Source organism: Bos indicus, chromosome 11 (genome assembly GCF_029378745.1).
Source record: "Bos indicus isolate NIAB-ARS_2022 breed Sahiwal x Tharparkar chromosome 11, NIAB-ARS_B.indTharparkar_mat_pri_1.0, whole genome shotgun sequence".
In the NCBI taxonomy this organism is placed as follows: Eukaryota; Metazoa; Chordata; class Mammalia; order Artiodactyla; family Bovidae; genus Bos; species Bos indicus.
The window spans coordinates 11,661,365-11,685,637 of NC_091770.1; the positions used below are offsets into that span (position 1 = coordinate 11,661,365).

The following is a 24,273-nucleotide window of genomic DNA, read 5'->3' on the forward strand; positions in this document are numbered from 1 at the left end:
AGATGGCTGGATGGCATCACTGACTTGATGGATATGAGTCTGAGTGAACTCCGGAAGTTGGTGATGGACAGGGAGGCCTGGCGTGCTGCGATTCATGGGGTCGCAAAGAGTTGGACACGACTGAGCGACTGATCTGATCTGATCTGATTATTTTAACATGTAGAATCTATAGTGATACTTTCTCTTTGATCACTTATGTTGATGATTTGTCTTTTCTGTCTTTGTTTCAGTCTATCTCTCATTATTTTGGCTAGTTGTTTGTCAATTTTATTGATTTTTTGAAAATAGCATCTTTAGGTTTTATTGTTTTTTTTCCTTATTGTTCTATTTTACTGATTTTTAATATGAGGAGAAGAGGACAACAGAGGATGAGATGGTTGGATGGCATCACCGACTCAATGGACATGAGTTTGGGTAAACTCCAGGAGTTGGTGATGGATAGGGAGGTCTGGAGTGCTGCAGACCATGGGGTCACAAAGAGTTGGACACGGCTGAGCAACTAAACTGAACTGAACTGACTATTTCCTTTCTCCTATTTAATTGGGGTCTAATTTGCTCTTTTTTTTTTTGGTTGAAGTATAATTGATTTGCAATGTATTAGTTTTAAGTGCACAGCAAAATGATTCAGTCATAAACACACACACATGCCTGGCTTGCTGCAGTCCATGGGGTTGCAGAGAGTAGGACATGACTGGGCGACTAAACAGCAACTCTCTCTATATCTATCTGTCTATCTCACATCTTCTTTATCCATTCATCTGTTGATGGACACTTGGGTTGCTTCTGTATCTTGGCTATTGTAAATAATTTGTTCTTTTTTCTAGCTTTTTTAGGTGGAAGCCCAGGGCATTGATTTTGGTTCTGTTTTCTAATGTAGCTATTTAAAGCTGTACATTTCTCTTTAACAGTGCTTTAACTAAATCTTACATGTTTTATAATGTTGCAGTTTTTTTTATATTTATTTAAAATATTTTCTAATTTCTGTTGTGATTTTTTTTGATATTCCAATTAATTTTATTAAGTATTATTTTTCATGAAGTTCATAATAACTGTGCAAAATTCTCTGTTGTATATAATTTTTGTTAATTGGAAACCAGATTGTCTTTATTTTTTTTTTTAAACTTTACATAATTGTATTAGTTTTGCCAAATATCAAAATGAATCTGCCACAGGTATACATGTGTTCCCCATCCTGAACCCTCCTCCCTCCTCCCTCCCCATACCATCCCTCTGGGTCGTCCCAGTGCACTAGCCCCAAGCATCCAGTATCGTGCATCGAACCTGGACTGGCATCTCATTTCTTACATGATATTTTACATGTTTCAATGCCATTCTCCCAAATCTTCCCACCCTCTCCCTCTCCCATAGAGTCCATAAGACTGTTCTATACATCAGTGTCTCTTTTGCTGTCTCGTACACAGGGTTATTGTTACCATCTTTCTAAATTCCATATATATGTGTTAGTATACTGTATTGGTGTTTTTCCTTCTGGCTTACTTCACTCTGTATAATAGGCTCCGGTTTCATCCATCTCATTAGAACTGATTCAAATGTATTCTTTGTAATGGCTGAGTAATACTCCATTGTGTATATGTACCTCAGCTTTCTTATCCATTCATCTGCTGATGGACATCTATGTTGCTTCCATGTCCTGGCTATTATAAACAGCGCTGCGATGAACATTGGGGTACACGTGTCTCTTTCCCTTCTGGTTTCCTCAGTGTGTATGCCCAGCAGTGGGATTGCTGGATCATAAGGCAGTTCTATTTCCAGTGTTTTAAGGAATCTCCACACTGTTCTCCATAGTGGCTGTACTAGTTTGCCAAAAGAAACTAAAGACCTATATATAGAAAACTATAAAACACTGGTGAAAGAAATCAAAGAGGACACTAATAGATGGAGAAATATACCATGTTCATGGATTGGAAGAATCAATATAGTGAAAATGAGTATACTACCCAAAGCAATTTATAGATTCAATGCAATCCCTATCAAGCTACCAACAGTATTCTTCACAGAGCTAGAACAAATAATTTCACAATTTGTATGGAAATACAAAAAACCTCGAATAGCCAAAGCGATCTTGAGAAAGAAGAATGGAACTGGAGGAATCAACCTACCTGACTTCAGGCTCTACTACAAAGCCACAGTCATCAAAACAGTATGGTACTGGCACAAAGACAGAAATATAGATCAATGGAACAAAATAGAAAGCCCAGAGATAAATCCATGCACATATGGACACCTTATCTTTGACAAAGGAGGCAAGAATATACAATGGATTAAAGACAATCTCTTTAACAAGTGGTGCTGGGAAATCTGGTCAACCACTTGTAAAAGAATGAAACTAGAACACTTTCTAACACCATACACAAAAATAAACTCAAAATGGATTAAAGATCTAAACATAAGACCAGAAACTATAAAACTCCTAGAGGAGAACATAGGCAAAACACTCTCCGACATACATCACAGCAGGATCCTCTATGACCCACCTTCCAGAATATTGGAAATAAAAGCAAAAATAAACAATTGGGACCTAATTTACCTTAAAAACTTCTGCACATCAAAGGAAACTATTAGCAAGGTGAAAAGACAGCCTTCAGAATGGGAGAAAATAATAGCAAATGAAGCAACGGACAAACAACTAATCTCAAAAATATACAAGCAACTCCTACAGCTCAACTCCAGAAAAATAAATGACCCAATCAAAAAATGGGCCAAAGAACTAAATAGACATTTCTCCAAAGAAGACATACAGATGGCTAACAAACACATGAAAAGATGCTCAACATCACTCATTATCAGAGAAATGCAAATCAAAACCACTATGAGGTACCATTTCACACCAGTCAGAATGGCTGCGATCCAAAAGTCTACAAGTAATAAATGCTGGAGAGGGTGTGGAGAAAAGGGAACCCTCTTACACTGTTGTGATTTTTAAAATTTATTTCACAGACTATTTAGTTCATTGGTTAATTTCTAAATATTAGGGGATTTTCCTGATGTATCAAAATTGATTTATATTTTAGTTCATTGTGTTCATAAATGTAAAATGTATGATTTCAATCTTTTATATTTTTTGAGACTTGATTTATGGCCCAGTTTTATGGTCTGTTTTGGTGAAAATTACATATATACTTTAAAACAATATCTATTGTTATTGAGAAGAGCATCTTTAACTTTCATTTAGACATACTCGTTGATAGCATTATGCAGCTTTTCTACATCCTAATGATTTTGTATTTGTTATTTGCTGACAGGGGAGTGTTGAAATTGCCTATTATGATTGGACTTACATATGTGTTCTTTTTATTCTTTCAATTTTTTCAGTGTATATTTTGAAGCTCTTTTATTGGTTGCATACACATTAAGCATTGTTTTATCTTCTTTATGAAAGGACCCATTTATTATTATGGAAAGTTCTTCATCCCTGGTAATATTTTTTCTGAAATATATGTTGTTTGGTATTAATATAGCCAACCACTGCTGCTATCTTTTTGCTTAATTTTTACATTGCCTATTTTTAACATACATTTTTCTAAAATATTTTTAACAGCCTCATTGAGATATAGTTCATATACTTTTCACTTCATTTATTTAAAACATACAGTTCAGTGGCTTTTAGTGTATTCAGAGTTGTATGACCATCTTCACAGTCAATTGTAGAATGTTTTTATTCTTTACAAAAGAAACTCTGAGCCCCTTGGCCATCAGTATTCAATTTTTTCCTGTCCCCTGCCTCCCTTGCCAGCTACTGGGAATCACTGATCTGTTTTCTGTTTCTTCATATTTACTTATTCTGGACATTTCATATAAATGGAATCATACAATATGATTGGCTTCTTTAGCATAATGTTTCTCAGGTTAATCCATGTTGTACCATATATCAGTACTTTATTTCTTTTTGTTGCTGAATATTCCATTGCATGGATATACCACACTTTTATTTATCCATTCATTAGCGGATGAGCATTTGGGTTGTTTAAGTTTTAGGGTTTTACAAATAATGCTTCTATGCATTTTTGTTTACAATTTGTTGTGTGGAAATATGTTTTTAATTTCATTTCTCTTGGCTTTCTTGGAATGAAATTTTGCTGGATCATGGTAATTCTGTTTAACTATTCAAGGAACTGCCAGATTGTTCTCCAAAACAGCTGTGCCAAATTACCTTACACCCAGCAGCATATGAGGATTTGATTTTCTATACATCCTAGCCAGGACTTAGAATTGTCTTTTGATTACGGCCATCTTGGTGAAATGATACCATATTGTTCACCTTCATTTTTGAAATCTATTTTTGATGGATATATAATTCTAAGTTTATAGATTCATTTGTTCTTGAGATGTCTTTTTTTTTTTTTTTGTCTTCTGGCTTGTATAATTTCTGAGAAAGAAGTATATGAACAGCTTTTTTTGGTCACTCTCCTTATTGTGTATTTTCTCCAGCTATTTAAAAACTTTTGCCTGTAAAATTTGTTCTCAGCAATTTGATTTTGATGTGCTTTTGTATAAATATGTATGTATGCATTCATGTATGTGTGTATTTATCCTGCTTGTGGTTTGTTTAGTTTCTTGGTTTTGTGAGTTTATAATTTTCATAAAATCTGAAAGATGTTCAGATACTATTTTTCCAAATATTTTTTTTTTGGTCCCTTTTCCATCCTCATTCTGAGATTTCAGTTTTATCTATGTTGGACAACTTCACAAAATCCCGTAGGTGATTTGAGGATCTTCTTTTTTTCCCATCTTTTTTCTCTGTACTTTATATGGGATAGGTTTTATTGCTGTGTTCTTTTTCATTGTCAAATCTTTTAATTTCATCCAGTGAAATTTTCATTTCAGATGATATATTTTTCATCTTTAGGAGTTCCATTTGGTTTTTTATTTTTAATTTCATTTGTTATTTTTCATCTTTTAAAAATACATGTTATAGTGCTCTAATTTCTCTGTTTATGTACTTCTTTGCTAGTTCTGTCATTTTTGGTATTTTGGATATCTCTGAAGATTGTTTTTCCTAATTATATGTCAATTTTTTGTTCTTTTTGTTTCTTGTAAGTTTTGATTAGATAATGGCCATTATATTACGTTGCCGAGTGTTTGAAGTTTGGAGGACTTTTCTTTCTTACAGGATATTGGTCTTTGTTTTGGCAAATAGTTTAGTTGTTTGCAGATCCATTTGAATCCCAGTCTCATGAGACCCCATTTTTAAAGCTCGGCTAACTTTTCCTTTTGGGGCTTCCTTGGCGGCTCAGCTGGTAAAGAATCCGCCTGCAATGCGGGAGAACTGGGTTTGATCCCTGGGTTGGGAAGATCCTCTGGAGAAGGGAAAAGCTATTCACTCCAGTATTCATGCCTCGAGAACTCCATGGACTGTATAGTCCATGGGATCGCAAAGAGTTGGACATGACTGAGAGACTAAGCACAACTTTTCCTGTATTCCAGGGGTCGCTTGGAGTAGTATTCATCTCCTTTGAAAAACTCTTAAAACCCCCAAGAGCTCTGCACTCAAATGTTTTCTCTGTCTTATCTGAGCTCTTTGAAGTATTTTATCTTACATCTCCCTTCTGTCTGTCTCTCCTTCCTTGTTCTTCCTGTCTTTCGTTCCCTTCCTTTTTTTCTCTTCCCTCCCTTCTTTATTCCTGTTCGTGCAGAATTTTACTTTTCCTGTGCTTGGCCTAGTACTCAGCAAAGGCTCAAGGGAACTCTTGTATAAATTTCTGCACTTCTTTCTGCATTGCTTCCCTTTTTTGAGGAAATTTCTGCACAACCTTTAGGTGTATCATTATTCCTGAACTGCATCTCTGATGCTGACTCTGCTAAGTTGTTGGGCTCTGTTTGGGTTTTCTCTGACTGTGTCCATGATCTAGAAGTCACATTCAGGTAACTATTAAATTCACCTTGTTTTGTTTTCCTTTTTTCAGAGACCACAGTTTTGTGTTATTTGATGTTCACTGTCTGAAAGCAGTTGCTTTATGAATTTTAGCTAGTTCCCAGGTGGTGTTAGTGGTGAAGAACCCGCCTGCCAGTGCAGGAGGCATAAGAGGCATGAGTTTAATTCTTGGATTGGAAAGATCCCCTGAAGAAGGGCATGGAAACCCACTTCAGTGTTCTTGCCTACAGAATCCCATGGCAGAGAAGCCTGGTGGGCTACATTCCATAGGATCACAAAGAATTGGACATGACTGAAGTGACTTAGCACACACGTAGCCAGTATTTTACTTCTTAAGAGTGGGAGTTCGTTCTCTTCCTTGTTATTCCTTCATGACTGGAAGCTTAGTTACTTTTTTTTAAAGCTATAAATACTGATTATAATACTAGGTTTTGTGCTCCCTGAGGAAAGCTATCTGACCATCTTTCTATCATTAGCTCATAGAAGGAATTAAGTATTTTTTATTAATGATCTTTAATTAGGAAAGACACCAGTGTTTTCTGTGGTGAAAGCTTTTATTTCATATTCTTACCATACTCTGAATTAAAAAAAAAATTCTCATGGTAGTTGTGATCCACTTTAAAAGATCAATTAGAAATTTAACACCTGTCACTGTGAAAGAGTGCCATGTGCTGTGCACTGCTTAGTTGCTCTGTTGTGTCTGACTCTTTGAGACCCATGGACTGTAGCCCACCAGGCTCCTCTATCCATGGGGATTCTCCAGGCAAGAATACTGCAGTGGGTTGCCATGCTCTCCTCCAGGGGATCTTCCCAACGTAGGGATCGAACCCAGGTCTCCTGCACTGGCAGGCGGATTCTTTACTGTCTGAGCCACCATGGAAGCCTAAAAATACTGGAGTGGGTAGCCTATCCCTTCTCCAAGGGATCTTCCCAACTCAGGAGTGGAACCACGGTCTCCTGAATTTCAGGCAGATTCTTTACCAACTGAGCTACCTGGGAAGCCTGAAAGAGTTCCATACTATGGCAAAAAAGTACCAAAATTTAATTTGCATATAATCAACAGTCCTCTTTTTAGAATAGCATTCAACCATGTTTAAGTTATTCTGAGCTTAGGTTATCCAATTTTTAGGATTATTTTGACTTCATTTCCTGCCTCATTTTTTAAACAATTTTTTGCTTTGAAGTGGGGAGAAGGGGAAAACTAGCACACATGCAAATGAAACTTAGGAATTGGCTTTTGATTCCATTTTAATAATGTTTAGAGGTTTTCAAAAGTAATGTCAAAGTTGTGTTCTGGATTTCCATGGCCCCTGGAAATAGAATTTTATTCTTTTGTTGTCTGCTATAGAGGAGTTTATACAGTCCATGGGGTTGCAGACAGTCAGACACGACTGAGCGACATTTACTATTTTATAGAGGAGTTTAATTGGAGGATCATGGGAATTTGAATGAATGCTATTGATCTATTATTGATGAAATATGAGTATGGTAGGGAAAGGACAATGGAGAAATAAAGTAACATTCTTTATCGCCAGAAATCACTGGATTTTATACTAATTAGCCTCGAAAAATGTGGCGTTATTTGACAGACCAGATGTTTCCAGCATACAGCCATGTGTCTCATCAGTGAATGTGCCTGTGTCCGCAGGCAACATTGTTAGATTTTTCTCATTCTGTAAACAGTGTTCCAAAATATAACTAGACCCTAAAGTGTGTTTATCTTTTGGCTTAATTTCTGAGTTTATATCCATTCTAAAGTTTCTCTCTAGAGGAAATGCATTTTATTGCACATAGCTCTTCATACCTAATTGTAGTATAAACACCATTATGTTTACACTAAACCATGTAAATTGTACTGTTTTTGAGTCTGTAACATTTTGATAAAAGCAACCATTTCAGGTTAAACTATATTTGTAGTTTTATTTCTAAATTTAGGGGAAATAAATTTCTTCCCTTCATTTATTTGGATTAAAATTTTGATTTTTGGAACAGAGGAAGGGAAAACATAAACAAAGAAAACAAGTAAATCCAACCTCTAGGCTTTAGTGTTTGTGGTATTAAGTGCATTGGAGTTAAAAGAGTTTAAGTATCTACCATGAAATTCATTCTTAAAACCTAAAGTAGAACTAGAAGTCTTTCACTTAAAGGATCAGAACTGAGTTTTTCCTCAGTTCAGTTCAGTCGCTTAGTCATGTCCAACTCTTTGTGACCTCATGGACTGCAGCACGCCAGACTTCCCTGTCTATTACCAGCTCCTGGAGCTTGCTCAAACTCATGTCCATCGAGTTGGTGATGCCATCCAACCATCTCATCCTCTGTCGTCCCCTTCTCCTCCTGACTTCAGTCTTTCCCAGCATCAGGGTCTTTTCTAATGAGTCAGTTCTTCGCATCAGGTGGCCAAAGTATTGGAGCTTCAGCTTCAGCATCAGTCGTTCCAATGAATATTCAGGACTGATTTCCTTTAGGATTGACTGGTTTGATCTCCTAGCAGTCCAAGGGTTTTTCCTATGCCAGGTATATTATGGGAAATGTGGAAATTAAAAACATGAAGAAGAAATTTATTACCTTTAAGGTTTCTATCCAAAGGAAAGAAAAAATCACAGTTAACATTTTTGTATGTATTTTCCTAGTCATTTTCTATGTACTTGTTTGTGTGGGGGCTTATATTTGCTATATGTAGCCATACATCGGAGAAGGCAATGGCACCCACTCCAGTACTCTTGCCTGGAGAATCCCATGGATGGAGGAGCCTGGTAGGCTGCAGTCCATGGGGTCGCGAAGAGTCGGACATGACTGAGCGACTTCACTTTGACTTTTCACTTTCATGCATTGGAGAAGGAAATGGCAGCCCACTCCAGTATTCTTGCCTGGAGAATCCCAGGGACGGGAGCCTGGTGGGCTGCTGTCTATGGGGTTGCACAGAGTTGGACACGACTGAAGCGACTTAGCAGTAGCAGCAGCAGCAGCCATACATAGATACATATTCATAATTTACACATATATATGTATTTGTAATTTTGAAAAACATGATTATACTTGTAAGTTCTATTTTTTGAATTAACTTTCATTCAACAATATTGTGAACATTTTGCTATTTTATTATTCTTTGGATATACATATATACTACATGGATATATCATAATCTGTTTAACCAATTCCTTGTTAATAGAATTCTACTTTAGTATTTTATTTGCTAATATAAGTAACTTTAATTCAAGAGGCTTATACATATTTTTGTGCATCTAATTTTTTTTTGCGGGGGCAGAGAAATGCAACTGTTTAGAATATGTGTTTGGTAATATTTTTCATTGAAAACTTGTATCAGTAATATAAATTTGTTTACCAGCAGGATATGAATTCTCATTTATTGAAACTTTTGATAATAATATCCATTGCCTTTTAAGAAATCGTTGGTAGTGTGAATGACAAAATCATATTTTTGACTTTGATGTCTTCATATCAGTCCAACTTCTTTTTTGATGTTTGCCTTTTGGGGTGCTCTTGTGACTTTTCTTTTGCTCATTGCTTTTAAAAAACCCTCAAATTTATATGTTGCAAATAATCTGTACTAGGTTGCTGTTTCTTCTTTATTCTTATTATATATATATATATATACTTTTTATATATACTTATTTTGTTTTTGGTTAGTCAACTGTATCAATCTTAGTTTCGTCTGTTCTCTTATGCTAATAGAAGCTTTCCTACCTAAGAGGTAAATCTTGTCCCTATAAAATTATTATAAAATGTCCTTCTATGTTTCCAACAATATTTGTTGTATATATTTTTTTTATTTTTCTTTTTTTTTTTTTTAATTTATTTTTTTTATTTTTATTTTTTTAAATTTTTTATTTTTAAACCTTACATAATTGTATTAATTTTGCCAAACATCAAAATGAACCCACCACAGGCACACATGTGCTCCCCATCCCGAACCCTCCTCCCTCCCCCCTCCCCACACCATCCCTCCGGGTCGTCCCAGCGCACCAGCCCCAAGCATCCAGCATCGTGCATTGAACCTTTTATTTTTAAACTTTACAATATTGTATTAGTTTTGCCAAATATCGAAATGAATCCGCCACAGGTATACCCGCATTCCCCATCCTAAACCCTCCTCCCTCCTCCCTCCCCTACCCTCCCTCTGGGTCGTCCCAGTGCACCAGCCCCAAGCATCCAGTACCGTGCATCGAACCTGGACTGGCGACTCGTTTCATACATGATATTATACATGTTTCAATGCTAGTCTCCCAAATCTCCCCACCCTCTCCCTCTCCCACAGAGTCCATAAGACTGATCTATACATTGGTGTCTCTTTTGCAGTCTTGTACACAGGGTTATTGTTACCATCTTTCTAAATTCAAAATGGATTAAAGATCTAAACGTAAGACCAGAAACTATAAAACTCCTAGAGGAGAACATAGGTAAAACACTCTCCGACATACATCACAGCAGGATCCTCTATGACCCACCTCCCAGAATATTGGAAATAAAAGCAAAAATAAACAAATGGGACCTAATTAAACTTAAAAGCTTCTGTACAACAAAGGAAACTATTAGCAAGGTGAAAAGACAGCCTTCAGAATGGGAGAAAATAATAGCAAATGAAGCAACGGACAAACAACTAATCTCAAAAATATACAAGCAACTCCTACAGCTCAACTCCAGAAAAATAAATGACCCAATCAAAAAATGGGCCAAAGAACTAAATAGACATTTCTCCAAAGAAGACATACAGATGGCTAACAAACACATGAAAAGATGCTCAACATCACTCATTATCAGAAAAATGCAAATCAAAACCACTATGAGGTACCATTTCACGCCAGTCAGAATGGCTGCCATCCAAAAGTCTACAAGCAATAAATGCTGGAGAGGGTGTGGAGAAAAGGGAACTCTCTTACACTGTTGGTGGGAATGCAAACTAGTACAGCCACTATGGAGAACAGTGTGGAGATTCCTTAAAAAACTGGAAATAGAACTGCCTTATGATCCAGCAATCCCACTGCTGGGCATACACACTGAGGAAACCAGAAGGGAAAGAGACATGTATACCCCAATGTTCATCGCAGCACTGTTTATAATAGCCAGGACATGGAAGCAACCTAGATGCCCATCAGCAGATGAATGGATAAGAAAGCTGAGGTACATATACACAATGGAGTATTACTCAGCCATTAAAAAGAATACATTTGAATCAGTTCTAATGAGATGGATGAAACTGGAACCTATTATACAGAGTGAAGTACGCCAGAAAGAAAAACACCAATACAGTATTTGTTGTATATTAATATAGCCATTCAAACACTTGTATGGTTACATTTTGGGTGTATATTATTGTAGCTTTTACTTTAACCTGTTTGTATCTGTGACTCTAAAGTGGGTTTCTTGTGGGTAACATATAGTTGGATCATGCTTTTTAAATCTGTCTTTTGATTAGCAAGCTTATTAGCCCATTTGCATTTAATATAATTATTAATATGGTTGGGTTTTACTCTCTATTTTTCATGTCTTTTTTGTTCTTATTTATCTTTTACTCCTTTGTTGTATTAAATATTTTGTAGTATACTGTTTTAATTCTTCCATAAATTTTTGTGAAAAATTTATTTATTGTTTCTTTACTTAGACTGTGGTGGGTCTTCGTTGCTGTGCACAGCCTGTGCTGAGCACGGCTGCGGCGAGTGGGGACCACTCTTCATTGTGGTGCATGGGCTTCTCGCTGCGGTAGCCTCTCGTATGGGGTACAGGCTTCGGAGTTGTGGCACACGAGCTTAGTTGTTCCAGTGCATGTGGAATCTTCCCGGACCAGGGATAGAACCTGTGTCCTCTGCACTTGGAGGCAGAGTCTTAACCACTGGACCGCCAGGGAAGCACCGTAAATTTTTTAACAGTGTATTTTTTGAGTTGCTTGTTTTTTTAGAGGTTACTCTATGGATTATAATCTGCTTCTTCATTTGTCATAGACTATGTGTCATAGTCTATTTTAGGTCATTGCTGATATAGTTTTGATGTAGTATATAGAAGTAGTTTTGCTTCAACTTGGCTCCATTTCTTCCCTCTTCTTTAGTGCTATTATTGTTATTTATTTATTTAATTTTTTTTTATTCTCTGATCACCTTTATTACTTGAGGTTTAAAGAAAACCTTTTTTTTAACTTTTTTTTAAATTTTATTTTATTTTAAAACTTTACATAATTGTATTATTTTTGCCAAATATAAAAATGAATCCGCCACAGGTATACATGTGTTCCCCATCCTGAACCCTCCTCCCTCCTCCCTCCCCATTACTCAGCCATTAAAAAGAATACATTTGAATCAGTTCTAATGAGGTGGATGAAACTGGAGCCTATTATACAGAGTGAAGTAAGCCAGAAGGAAAAACACCAATACAGTATACTAACGCATATATATGGAATTTAGAAAGATGGTAACAATAACCCAGTGTACGAGACAGCAAAAGAGACACTGATGTATTATTGTTATTTATATTTCATCTATATATTTTATAAAGCCAACAATGCAATATTATAATCATTGTTTTATAAATGTCTTTTATTGTATTAAAAGAAGAAAAGAGAAAAAACTATGTTCAGTTTTTTATATTCAGCAGATATTTATTGTTTCCTGTGTTCTTCTTCTTTCTTTTTTACTGAGAATTCAGTTTACTACTTGCTATCATTTCCTTTCTGACTTTTGTTAGTATTTCTTGTAAGGAAGATCTATTAACAAGGAATTATCTCAGTCTTTGTTTTTCCGGGAATATATTTCATTTTCATTTTTAAAGTTTAGTCATCAGCTAATGATTGGTCCTGGGTGCTCTAAGAAACTTGAGCCAATAAAAGTATCTACCCTTTGTCAGTGGATTTGTTTGTGGATTAGGGACTTCAGTAAAAATTCAGGCAGTTTTCAACTTTGCTGAGCTTTTATTTCCTTCTCCTGGGTGCAAGTCCAGTGCTGTGTGTGGTGCTTAGGCCCTTTTAGGTGTTACTTGTGTTTGTGCACAGCCTCTGGGTCAGCCAGTGATATGCAGAGAGCTGTCAGGTTATTCGTATTGCTGAAGCCTGGCTTGGAGAATTTTGAGCATTACTTTACTAGCGTGTGAGATGAGTGCAATTGTGCAGTAGTTTGAGCATTCTTTGGCATTGCCTTTCTTTGGGATTGGAATGAAAACTGACCTTTTCCAGTCCCGTGGCCACTGCTGAGTTTTCCAAATTTGCTGACATATTGAGTGCAGCACTTTCATAGCATCATCTTTTAGGATTTGAAATAGCTCCACTGGAATTCCATCACCTCCACTAGCTTTGTTCATAGTGATGCTTTCTAAGGCCCACTTGACTTGACATTCCAGGATGTCTGGCTCTAGATGAGTGATCACACCATCGTGATTATCAGGGTCAAAATTCTCCCAGCCAGGCTTCAGCAATATGTGAACTGTGAACTTCCAGATATTCAAGCTGGTCTTAGAAAAGGCAGAGGAACCAGAGATCAAATTGCCAACATCTGCTGGATCATTGAAAAAGCAATAGAGTTCCAGAAAAACATCTATTTCTGCTTTATTGACTATGCCAAAGCCTTTGACTGTGTGGATCACAATAAACTGTGGAAAATTCTTCAAGAGATGGGCATACCAGACCACCTGACCTGCCTCTTGAGAAACCTGTATACAGGTCAGGAAGCAACAGTTAGAACTGGATATGGAACAACAGACCAGTTCCAAATAGGAAAAGGAGTACATCAAGGCTGTATATTGTCACCCTGCTTATTTAACTTATATGCAGAGTACATCATGAGAAACGCTGGACTGGAAGAAGCACAAGCTGGAATCAAGATTGCTGGGGGAAATATCAATAACCTCAGATACACAGATGACACCACCCTTATGGCAGAAAGTGAAGAAGAACTAAAGAACCTCTTGATGAAAGTGAAAGAGATGAGTGAAAACGTTGGCTTACAGCTCAACATTCAGAAAACTAAGACCATGGCATCCAGTCCCATCACTTCATGGGAAATAGATGGAGAAACAGTGGAAACAGTGGCTGACTTTATTTTTCTGGGCTCCCAAATCACTGCAGATGGTGACTGCAGCCATGAAATTAAAAGATGCTTACTCCTTGGAAGGAAAGTTATGACCAACCTAGATAGCATATTCAAAAGCAGAGACATTACTTCATCAACAAAAGTCCGTCTAGTCAAGGCTATGGTTTTTCCTGTGGTCATGTATGGATGTGAGAGTTGGATTATAAAGAAAGCTGAGCACCAAAGAATTGATGCTTTTGAGCTGTGGTGTTGGAGAAGACTCTTGCGAGTCCCTTGGACTGCAAGGAGATCCACTCAGTCCATCCTAAAGGAGATCAGTCCTTGGTTTTCTTTGGAAGGACTGATGTTGAAGCTGAAACTCCAATACTTTGGCTACCTTATGTGAAGAGCTGACTCATTTAAACAGACCCTGATGCTGGGAAAGACTGAGGGCAGGAGGAGAAGGGGACAACAGAGGATGAGATGGTTGGAATGCATCACCAACTCAATGGACATGCTGCTTCTGCTAAGTGCTTCAGTTGTGTCCACCTCTGTGCGACCCCATAGATGGCAGCCCATCAGGCTCCCCCGTCCTTGGGGTTCTCTAGGCAAGAACACTGGAGTGGGTTGCCATTTCTTTCTCCAATGCATGAAAGTGAAAAGTCAAAGTGAAGCTGCTCAGTCGTGTCCGACTCTTAGCGACCCCATGGACTGTAGCCTACTAGACTCCTCCATCCATGGGATTTTCCAGGCAATAGTACTGAAGTGGTGTGCCATCGCCTTCTCTGCAATGGACATGAGTTTGGGTAAACTCTGGGAGTTGGTGATGGACAGGGAGGCCTGGCGTGCTGCGGTTCATGGGGTCGCAAAAAGTCGGACACGACTGAGCAACTGAACTGACCTGATTAGGTTATTCTGTGGGTCTCTTATTTCTTACTTCCTTGTTAAGTTTTTGATTAGTCCTCTAGTCAGCACTTTGTCCCAACCAAGATGAACATCAGGCCAGTAGATTTGGAAGCTCCCACCTCCTTTTTGTAACTGAGTTTGCTACTTTTCCTAACAGCACTAGTCAGTATAGGATTTTCATCCTCTGCTCCAAATCATGTCAACCCCTAATGGCAGAGAAGTTGCTCATTTTCCTGACAAGTTGTAACCAGGGATATGATGAGGGAAGGTGAAGAGGATGATGGAGGTAGCTCCAGGCAAGAACACCATTAAGTCCCTCTTTGTTTATCAGTTTTCATGAATAAACCCTTCTCAAGCTATTGTTCTACTTTCCAGAGTCCTTTCTAATTTCCAGTCCTGAAATGGCTGTTTGCAAAGTTTTATCCAGTTTATATTTGCTTTTTGAGTAAAAGATTTGCTAAGTTCTTCTGTGTGCCACAGTTGAAAGTCTGTCCTTGGGATGATTTTTATGGCACTGATAGGATCATTTTGTATTTCTCTTTATTTTCGCTCTCTTTTTTTAATCTCCTAGCTGTGGCCTTTATTCTTTATGTAATGAATTTCATTGGTGGATTTTCTATGTTTTCTCTATTCTTGGGATAAAATATTTTTTGATTATAATTTATTAAATCCTATAATACATATATTAGTTTTTAATAATTTGATATTTATTTTTCCATTGATGTTTTTATTGAAACAGTCCTGCATTTGTCTTAATGTAAGTGAAAACTAATTCAGGCTAGAAATTTTCCCTGAAGAATATATCTGTGGCCCTAAAGAAGACTAAATTGACCTAAAGGTGATGCAATTCCTTTTATAGGCATTATCCTGCACTGAAAACTCTGGAACATCTAGAGCATACCTATCTTCCTCAAGTAAGCCATTATCGATTCTGCAAGGTGATGGTGGACAATATCCCCAAGCTTCGAGAAGAAATTAAGGATGTGTCTATGTCCGATCTGAAAGACTTTCTGGAGAGTATCCGCAAACATTCAGACAAAATTGGAGAGACTGCCATGAAGCAAGTAGGTCTGGGGTTTATGATAGGTTGGCCAGTGACTTTGCAAGTATTCTATTACATAGATTTCTTTTTGCTAAGTGTCTTAATTGTTTCTTGTCATTTTAGGGAAGTCCTTCATCTTTATGGGAACACGTGGTTTTAAAATATTTTTTATTTTCTTAACAGAGCAGTGAATTATTTACTAGTATATTGTTTTGCTCTGTAAATGCTCAGTAAATATTAATTGGCTGTTATGGCTTATACTGTTGTTTTGAAGAGGTTTTTCTATTTTTTGAATACTTTTCTAGACTTTGGGTATGATTCATAGCCCAGGGTTTCAAAAAGTACTACTTATAGTTAATGAGCTAAATTGTGCTGCATATACTTCTGATTGATTATTTACTGTGCAAGCAAAATGTTATATATGAGTATTTCTGTAATTGTTATTTCATGTATCAGGGATATCGATGAAAAAAGGCCTGTTGGAAATGGTGTGATTTATGATCATAGAAAGGAACTCACTTATAACTCATTAAAAAGTAACAAAGTATTTAGATTTTTTCTTTCAGTATCTTCATCTCTAATTTATGAAAGTCACACAGAACATCCAGAAGTACTTTGTTGTTATGAATAAAGAACAGTAGTCATTTGCAGTATTATTTGCTCTTTGAAACTTAAGTCATGCTGATTTTATTAAAATTTCTCAGGATACCTTGATGTAACCTACAATGATAGGTAGTAGATTCATTTTATTATGGGAAGTCTTTTTTGGTTCTATAAACAACTATGTTCTTGAATAAGTCATTTGTAGTTTGCATCATTCTGTGAGGAAGAAGGGAGTAGGTCATATTTTGGGTCAGATTTTTGGTCTCAGCTATTCTTTTAGGTATTTGATTCTGTAAAAGAGATCTGCCTGTTGGAAATCCCTTTCCTAAGAGAATACAGATATTCTTTTCTCCTTTCTCCTTTAAAATATTTTTATTATTATACTTTGCAAAGTGCAAAATTTAAAACTAGTTGATAAACTTTGATGGAAATAATCATATCATGTCTTTTTTTTTTTAAGTGATGTATAAAAAATTAATCATTGGAAATATACTTTTGCTTTGCTGTGTATATTTTGAGTACAGGAATGAAAGTATCTTGTAAGGCAAGTCTTTATTGTGGTTGAAAATTTTTTACTAACCTTTCAAAATATTGAAAAGTAGAGTTGCTTTTTTCGGCCTTTGCTTGAGAAATTACTTCGGTTTTGAAGTAAAAGACAAGATTCCATGAAAAGTATTATTATTTCATTTAATGAGATTTTCTGTCTCTCTCCCTAGTTATTTGAAGAAATTATGGCCTAGGGCAGGGAAGTGATTTGCTCAAGTTCAGTTTATAAAGGTCAGATCCTGTAGTATAGAATTCAAATTAGATTGAGATGAATTTATCTGCTGTGTCATTCAGTCTGTGTAAACTGTTAGCTGTTGGCTGTATTTTTGTCATTTAAAGAAATGGTGATGAAATCTTTTGTGAATTCAGGACTTTTTAATTAATTGATAACCCTTTATTCCTCCTATAATATTTTTCATCTCAAGTATAGCTCTTATTGCATCTATTACTATCTTATGCTATAAGATCCTTGAGTAAGGATATCTTACACATTTTAAAATCTTCTGTAGTCCCTAAAAAGTAAGGAAAGTGGGAGGGAGAGAAACTACCACATACCCGCATACTTTGTACGTATAGGTGTTCAATAAATATTTGTTTGAATTCATGGATGTTGGATTAAAAGGGAGAGGTTATGGTTTATTTCTCTCTTATGTCAAGTCCAAAATGATGTTTCTGATTTGTGATGGTTTTCTTTGCAATGGAGATTTAAGAAATGTCTCCATTATATGGCTCTGTCATATTTAATATGGTTTTGAAGCTTGCTGCAGAAGGGGAAAGACCAAAGAGTACTGGATGTGGTAGGGTTTTTTTTTTTTTTTTTTTTTTAAGAAGCTTATTTATTTTGTTCTTAGCACACATTTTATTATTTATTTATCTTTTTGTCTGTTTCTTTGGCTGTTCCCTGTGGCATATGGGATCTTAGTTCCCTGACCAGGGATCAAACCCATGTTTTTAAGTTCTGGCCAATGAAATCAGTGTCGTAGTGATGATGTGTCACCTCCATGCCTAGCCCAAAAACCCGACCACAGGGTCTTCCCTGGTGGTCTAGTGGTTAATATTCTGTACTTCCAGTGCAACGGATGAGGGTTTGATCCCTGGTCAGGGAACTAAGATCCCATATGCCACAGGGAACAGCCAAAGAAACAGACAAAAAGATAAATAAATAATAAAATGTGTGCTAAGAACAAAATAAACAAGCTTCTTAAACAAAACAAAACAAAACCCTGCTTCTGCTAAGTCGCTTCAGTCGTGTCCGACTCTGTGCGACCCCATAGATGGCAGCCCACCAGGCTCCCCTGTCCCTGGGATTCTCCAGGCAAGAACACTGGAGTGGGTTGCCATTTCCTTCTCCAGTGCATGAAAGTGAAAAGTGAAAGTCAAGTCACTCAGTCGTGTCTGACTCTTCGCGACCCCATGGACTGCAGCCTACCAGGCTCCTCTATCCATGGGATTTTCCAGGCAAGAGTACTGGAGTGGGGTGCCATTGCCTTCTCCTTGAAGAGATCTCTAGTCTTTCCCATTCTATTGTTTTCCTCTATTTCTTTGCATTGATCGCTGAGGAAGGCTTTCTTATCTCTCCTTACTATTCTTTGGAACTCTGCATTCAGATGCTTATATCTTTCCTTTTCTCCTTCGCTTTTCACTTCTCTTCTTTAATGTTCTGAACAAAGATTTATTTAGTCCAGATTTGTGGGTTTTTGGCATTATAGTTACCTCACAACTTAGTAGACCTCTGATCTGTTTGTTTCCAGTAGGTTCTGTTTAGATAGTGTACCCAGTGTTCTTTTCTAAATATAATTTTCAGGAATGATTTTTTCCTTCTTCCCTGTTTGGAGAGGTAGTGGAATTGGGAGAGAATAACTCTTGCCTCATGTCTTTTTTCTTATTTTAATGGCCCTACTTGGAGGCCATTGGAAATAATGAGTAAGAAAACCATACCTGAATCTAATTTTTGCCTCAGAATTAAGTTCAACAAGTTTTTCTTTAGACTTAATTGCTCAAACTTTTACCTTCTTTTTCTTTTACTGTTTGGAATCTGTATGTGATCAGCTTTCTGACCCTCTGAGGCCCAAGTTTCTGGGCTCAGAAATATGGCCCAAATATTAGTTTGCAAATTAGGAAATTCTGTGCTCATCTCTTTTGTGTAAAACTTTGCTAAAAGCAGAAAGTAAATGCCAAGATACACTATAACTCTCTACATTCACTTATAGAGCTACAGGCCCAGTAGCCACGTGGTATGCCTTTTCATTTATTACTGGTTCCCGTTTTACCAGTTTTTTTTTTTTTTCCCCCCACAATATCATAGGGCTCTTCAGGCTTTTGACTTGCTTGCTAAATGTATATATTCTTAAAGCCTACTGCCTGATCTCTAAACTGATGCCATTTATTTTAGGCTTTTTTGTTATTTTTTGTTATCAACACCATTCTTCCAACTCTAGTGATTGTTTCTTTAAATAATGCTACCTCTTATAATAGTTAAGCTCTAAAATCTCACCCTAGAAATTCTATGTTTTTGCTTAGGTGAAGTCTTCAATGGATATTCCTGGTGGGGTAGCTCTTCTTCAAGTGACTATGAAGGGATCTAGGACTTGTGGCTCTGTCACTTCACCATGTGACTTTCAGTGTTATAGCAGTAGGGAAAGGAGTAACAGCATTAGGGACTTTTTTTTTTTTTTTTTTTCATTGACCAACTTGTGAGTGATACATATGACTGCTGCCAACATTACTTTGGCTGAAGCTCACACACTGCAAGTGAGGATTGGAAATACAGTTTATCTGTATGACTGGGAGAAAGAAGAGTTTCGGTGAATAGCTAGCTACTCTGCTACAACCTACTATTACATAGCCTAGAAAAATACATATCTCCATGTTTTTTTCCTTTTTTCTTCACAGTTTCATCTCTTTAACATTTCTCCCCTGTATGTTTGCCTTATAATTTACTGACCCAGTTTTTAGCATTGTCTGTGCCACTAATCATCGTTTTTAGTTCAACAACTGCAGTTTTGGCCTTAAAAATATGTTCTTGTCCTTTAAAGAAAAATTTAAGTGGCCTTCTTCAGAATTATACAAGAAAACAGATTTGAAAGTATCAATTTTGATAGTTGGTCTAGGTGCTTCTAGCAATTATGTAGTACATTATGCTTTTTCTTGGTGGACATCTCCCTTTTTCTTATTCTACTTACCCTATCCTGAGTTGCTGCATTGATCCATGGTTGAACTTTGTCCTTTGTAAAATGAAATGTTGGAGGCAGTTGGTAGACTGGCTTCTCTTTGGGATATACCATTTAAGCCACCAGAAGGACTCCACCAAATTGGGGTTTAATGAGCAAAGTAGGCTCCAGACTTTTATCTGAGATTATAATCTCAAAGTGTTTGTTCAATTTTGTCAAGATATACGATGCAAAAATTATGATTTGAGGCTGATGAAAAAATGCCATTTGAGGGATATGTAGTTTTATTCATTTTTCTGTATTCCAACTATTATATTGTTTCTGGATAAAGCTTTATCTGTAGGAAGATCTTTGCTTTGGTTTCAAGTGGTAGGCAAAATTCTGAGATAGTCCGCAGAATTCCTGCCCCCTGGTCTGTACACCCTGTAAAATATTCTCCCTTGAGTGTGTGAGCCTAGTGTATAAGGTGAGCACCTTTAAAAGAAGGTCTAGAAGTACAGTCAAATGTCCATATAGTCAAAGCTGTGGTTTTTCCAGTAGTCATGTGTGGATGTGAGAGTTGGACCATAAAGAAAGCTGAGCACGGAAGAATTCATGCTTTTGAACTGTAGTGTTGGACAAGACTCTTGAGCGTCCCTTAAACTGTAAGGAGATCAAACCAGTCAATCCTAAAGGAAATCAGTCCTGTATATCAGAAGGACTGATGCTGATTCTGAAGCTCCAGTACTTTGGCTACGTGATGCAAAGAACTGACTCAGTGGAAAAGGCCCTGATGCTGGGAAAGATTGAAGGCAGGAGGAGAAGGGGATGACAGAGGATGAGATGGTTGGATGGCATCATCGACGTGATGGACATGAGTTTGAGCAAGTTCTGGGAGTTAGTGATGGACAGGGAAGCCTGGTGTACAGCAGTCCATGGGGTCACAAAGAGTTGGACACAACTGAGCAGCTGAACTGAACTGACAGGTTAGATACAGAAATTAGATTAAAAACTGCATCTGATGCTTAACTGTTGATCTTGAAGAAACAGATTGCCATGTTTTGGAGAGGGCCATGTGGCAGGAAATTGTAGGCCGCCATGAGTTGCTGAGAGCTATCCCCAGCCACCGGCTAGCAAGAAAATGGGGACCTGAGTTCTACGACCACAAGGAACTGAATTCTGGCAACAGTATGAGAAATTGGCTAATAATCATGTTTAGGGTCACTTGAGAGTCCCTTGGACTGCAAGGAGATCCAACCAGTCCATTCTGAAGGAGATCAGCCCTGGGATTTCTTTGGAAGGAATGATGCTAAAGCTGAAACTCCAGTACTTTGGCCACCTCATGTGAAGAGTTGACTCATTGGAAAAGACTCTGATGCTTGGAGGGATTGGAGGAAGGAGCAGAAGGGGACGACAGAGGATGAGATGGCTGGATGGCATCACCAACTCGATGGATGTGAGTCTGAGTGAAGTGCGGGAGTTGGTGATGGACAGGGAGGCCTGGCGTGCTGCGATTCATGGGGTCACAAAGTGTCGGACACGACTAAGCGACTGAACTGAACTGATAAGTATGAAACTGTTAGGGGAAGCACACTGACTAAACTGCCCACCCTGGCCAGGCTCTATAGTAACCATTGGCATGAGTTATTTTACAGTAGGAAGTCCTGGTAAGGAACACAGACTTAATAAGCCACCACCAACTGTAAGAGTTTGGGAAAGGTCAAAAGGAAATGTAAACGTGTCCTACCACCTTCCAGAAATCCTTCTCAGTGACATCCATCTTGGCACAAGGTGTGCACCACCAGGAAGGACCCTGAGTCAGAGTGACTGGCCAGAGACAACCTGGAAACTAACCTGATCGCCTTAAAACCTGAGGCTGCGAACCGTGTGGCAGAGCAGTTCTGTTGGGTTCCCTTACCTTCCTTCTCTCTGCCCAGTTTCCCCTTCCCAATAAAGTCTCTTGCTTTGTTAGCACGTGTGTCTCCTTGGACAGTTCACTTCTGAGTATTAGACAAGAGCCCAGTCTTGGGCCCGGGAAGAGTTTCCCCTTCCTGCAACAAAACCTAGAATAGAAGTTCAATCATATACTGGAATCTGAGGAGGAATTTTAAAAGTGTTCATTCTACTGTTTATTGCCATTTTGAATTTTTATTTAAGTAGTTTTATTAAAAAAGCAAAACCAAAAAACCCACGTTCATCTTCCTGTATATCTCTTAACATGAATTGGCTTGAAAGCATTTAATGGAGCCTCCTGTGAGTTCTGCCACAAGAAGTAGAGCCATCTTTAAAGCAAGTAGAAAAACCTTCCCTTTTGTCCTGTCCCATTTTCTGTGTTGATATTCTTACAGTGTGCTTCCAGAATACTGTGTATGTCTTATTTTGGAATAATCAATTTAGCTTGACCTGAGTTTATGAAAAATGTCTAAAGTATTTCTTTGTTAATTGTATACTGTTTTTTAGTTTTCTTTATGAAATTGATTTCTGTAATTCACTTGTTATGGAATTTGTGCAGGAGGGAAGTTCTGTATTTGTTATTTTGATTAGTTTGCCTTAGGCTTTGTGGGACTAAATAACATTTGTAACATAAACATTCTTGGCTAGGTTGATTTCTATGTGAAGTCCTTTAACAAAAGGAAGAATTTATTTACTTTTAAAATTCTAACTTGGCTTTGCCAAATTATATGGGTTATATAACTGATGCTTAGAAAAGGAACTGGTTGCTCATAAAAGAAATTGAAGGCTCCCAGGCATTCTTCCTTTAGTAATTAGTTTTAAAGAAACTGATCCTTGGGTAAGATTAGTTTTCATCATGGCTCTTTCCATGGTCTTCTGAAGTGGCCCAGTGGTAAAGAATCTGCCTGCAATGCAAGAGACTTGAGTTCAATCCCTGGGTAGGAAAGATCCCCTGGAGAAGGAAATGGCAACCCACTCCAGTATTCTTGCCTGGGAAATCCCATGGACAGAGGAGCCCAGCAGGCTGCAGTCTCCATGGGGTCTCAAATAATTGGACATGACTACGCGACTGAGCACACTCATTCACACAATTCTTTCAGCCTTTGACTTTCTTTGGTTAAATCTTGGCTATAGCAAAATGAGCTCTTTTGTTTATTGTGTAGAACATCTTTTGATTTAGATCAGGCATGGTACTACCAGCTGAGTTCATGTAGGCCACGTAATGCCTGCCGAGTAAAAGCAGTATTGCCATTGAAACCTCTTTTGTGCTGGGTGCTCTGCAAAACTTCCACAGAATATGGCCTTTGGAGTCAAAGAAGTTGATGCTCACTTGGTTTGGTGTTCCTGGATTTATGTTTATTCTCTTTTCTTCTTGATTTTGATATTTATGTATTTGTGCAATTTCTTGCTCCTTATTCTTTGATAATACAGATGGCCTTAGGGTAGGGCAGGGGAATATGGATCTGTAAAACAGGGATTCTTGAAGTCGGAACCAATCGGAGTAGCTTATGCTAGATCGTACAGTGTTAGAATCTGAAGAGGATAGTAGGCAGTTAAGTTTACTGTTCAGTAATGATAATTAACAGAATAGACTTTGCAGTTTGGGTTAGACTCCTAGATTTTCCATTTGCTAGCTGGATGACAACCTGCAATTTACTAAACAAAACATTCAGTCTTCACAGCTCTATAGTTAGAATTTTTAATCTTCTCTTCAAAGATGTGGAAACGTTTAGGGAAATCAAGGACTTAGATTAGTCCTACGCTTATAATATATGTTAAATTAAAAAGAAAGAACCATCCTAGATGAATGGTGAATATAAATAGATTCTAAGAGTATGGAGAAGAAGAAGATAAACTTGATGATTGAAATACTTTAAATTTTATTCCTAAAATTCAGTTTTCTGTCACAATTGTCAGCCTTGAATTAGATATCAGTTTTAAACATTTTCCTCCTTCCCATAAAAATTATTTCTATTATGTATACTTTAAAATATTTTGCACCTGATTTCAGTTAAAAAGATGAATGTTAAATTTAAAAGGGCAGTGACTCGATTCATGTTGCATGAAAGAACATACAGAATTTATTTCTTAAATCTGAGGACAATATTGAGGCTTGGTTTTGAGTTTTCTTCAGGATAAAAAGGAAACTATGGTGTGTGTATGTGTAAATAT

At 37.3% G+C, this 24,273-nt stretch overlaps 1 protein-coding gene across 4 annotated transcripts in view; it reads left to right on the forward strand.

The window, feature by feature from the left end:
• Positions 1–24,273, forward strand: part of EXOC6B (exocyst complex component 6B) — a 722,047-nt gene that overhangs the window by 111,654 nt on the left and 586,120 nt on the right. For all 4 annotated transcript variants that reach the window (XM_070798075.1, XM_070798078.1, XM_070798076.1 and 1 more), the window contains exon 6: positions 15,668–15,872. In XM_070798075.1, coding sequence (XP_070654176.1) covers positions 15,668–15,872 — 205 coding nt within the window. The remainder of the gene's footprint in view (positions 1–15,667; positions 15,873–24,273) is intronic.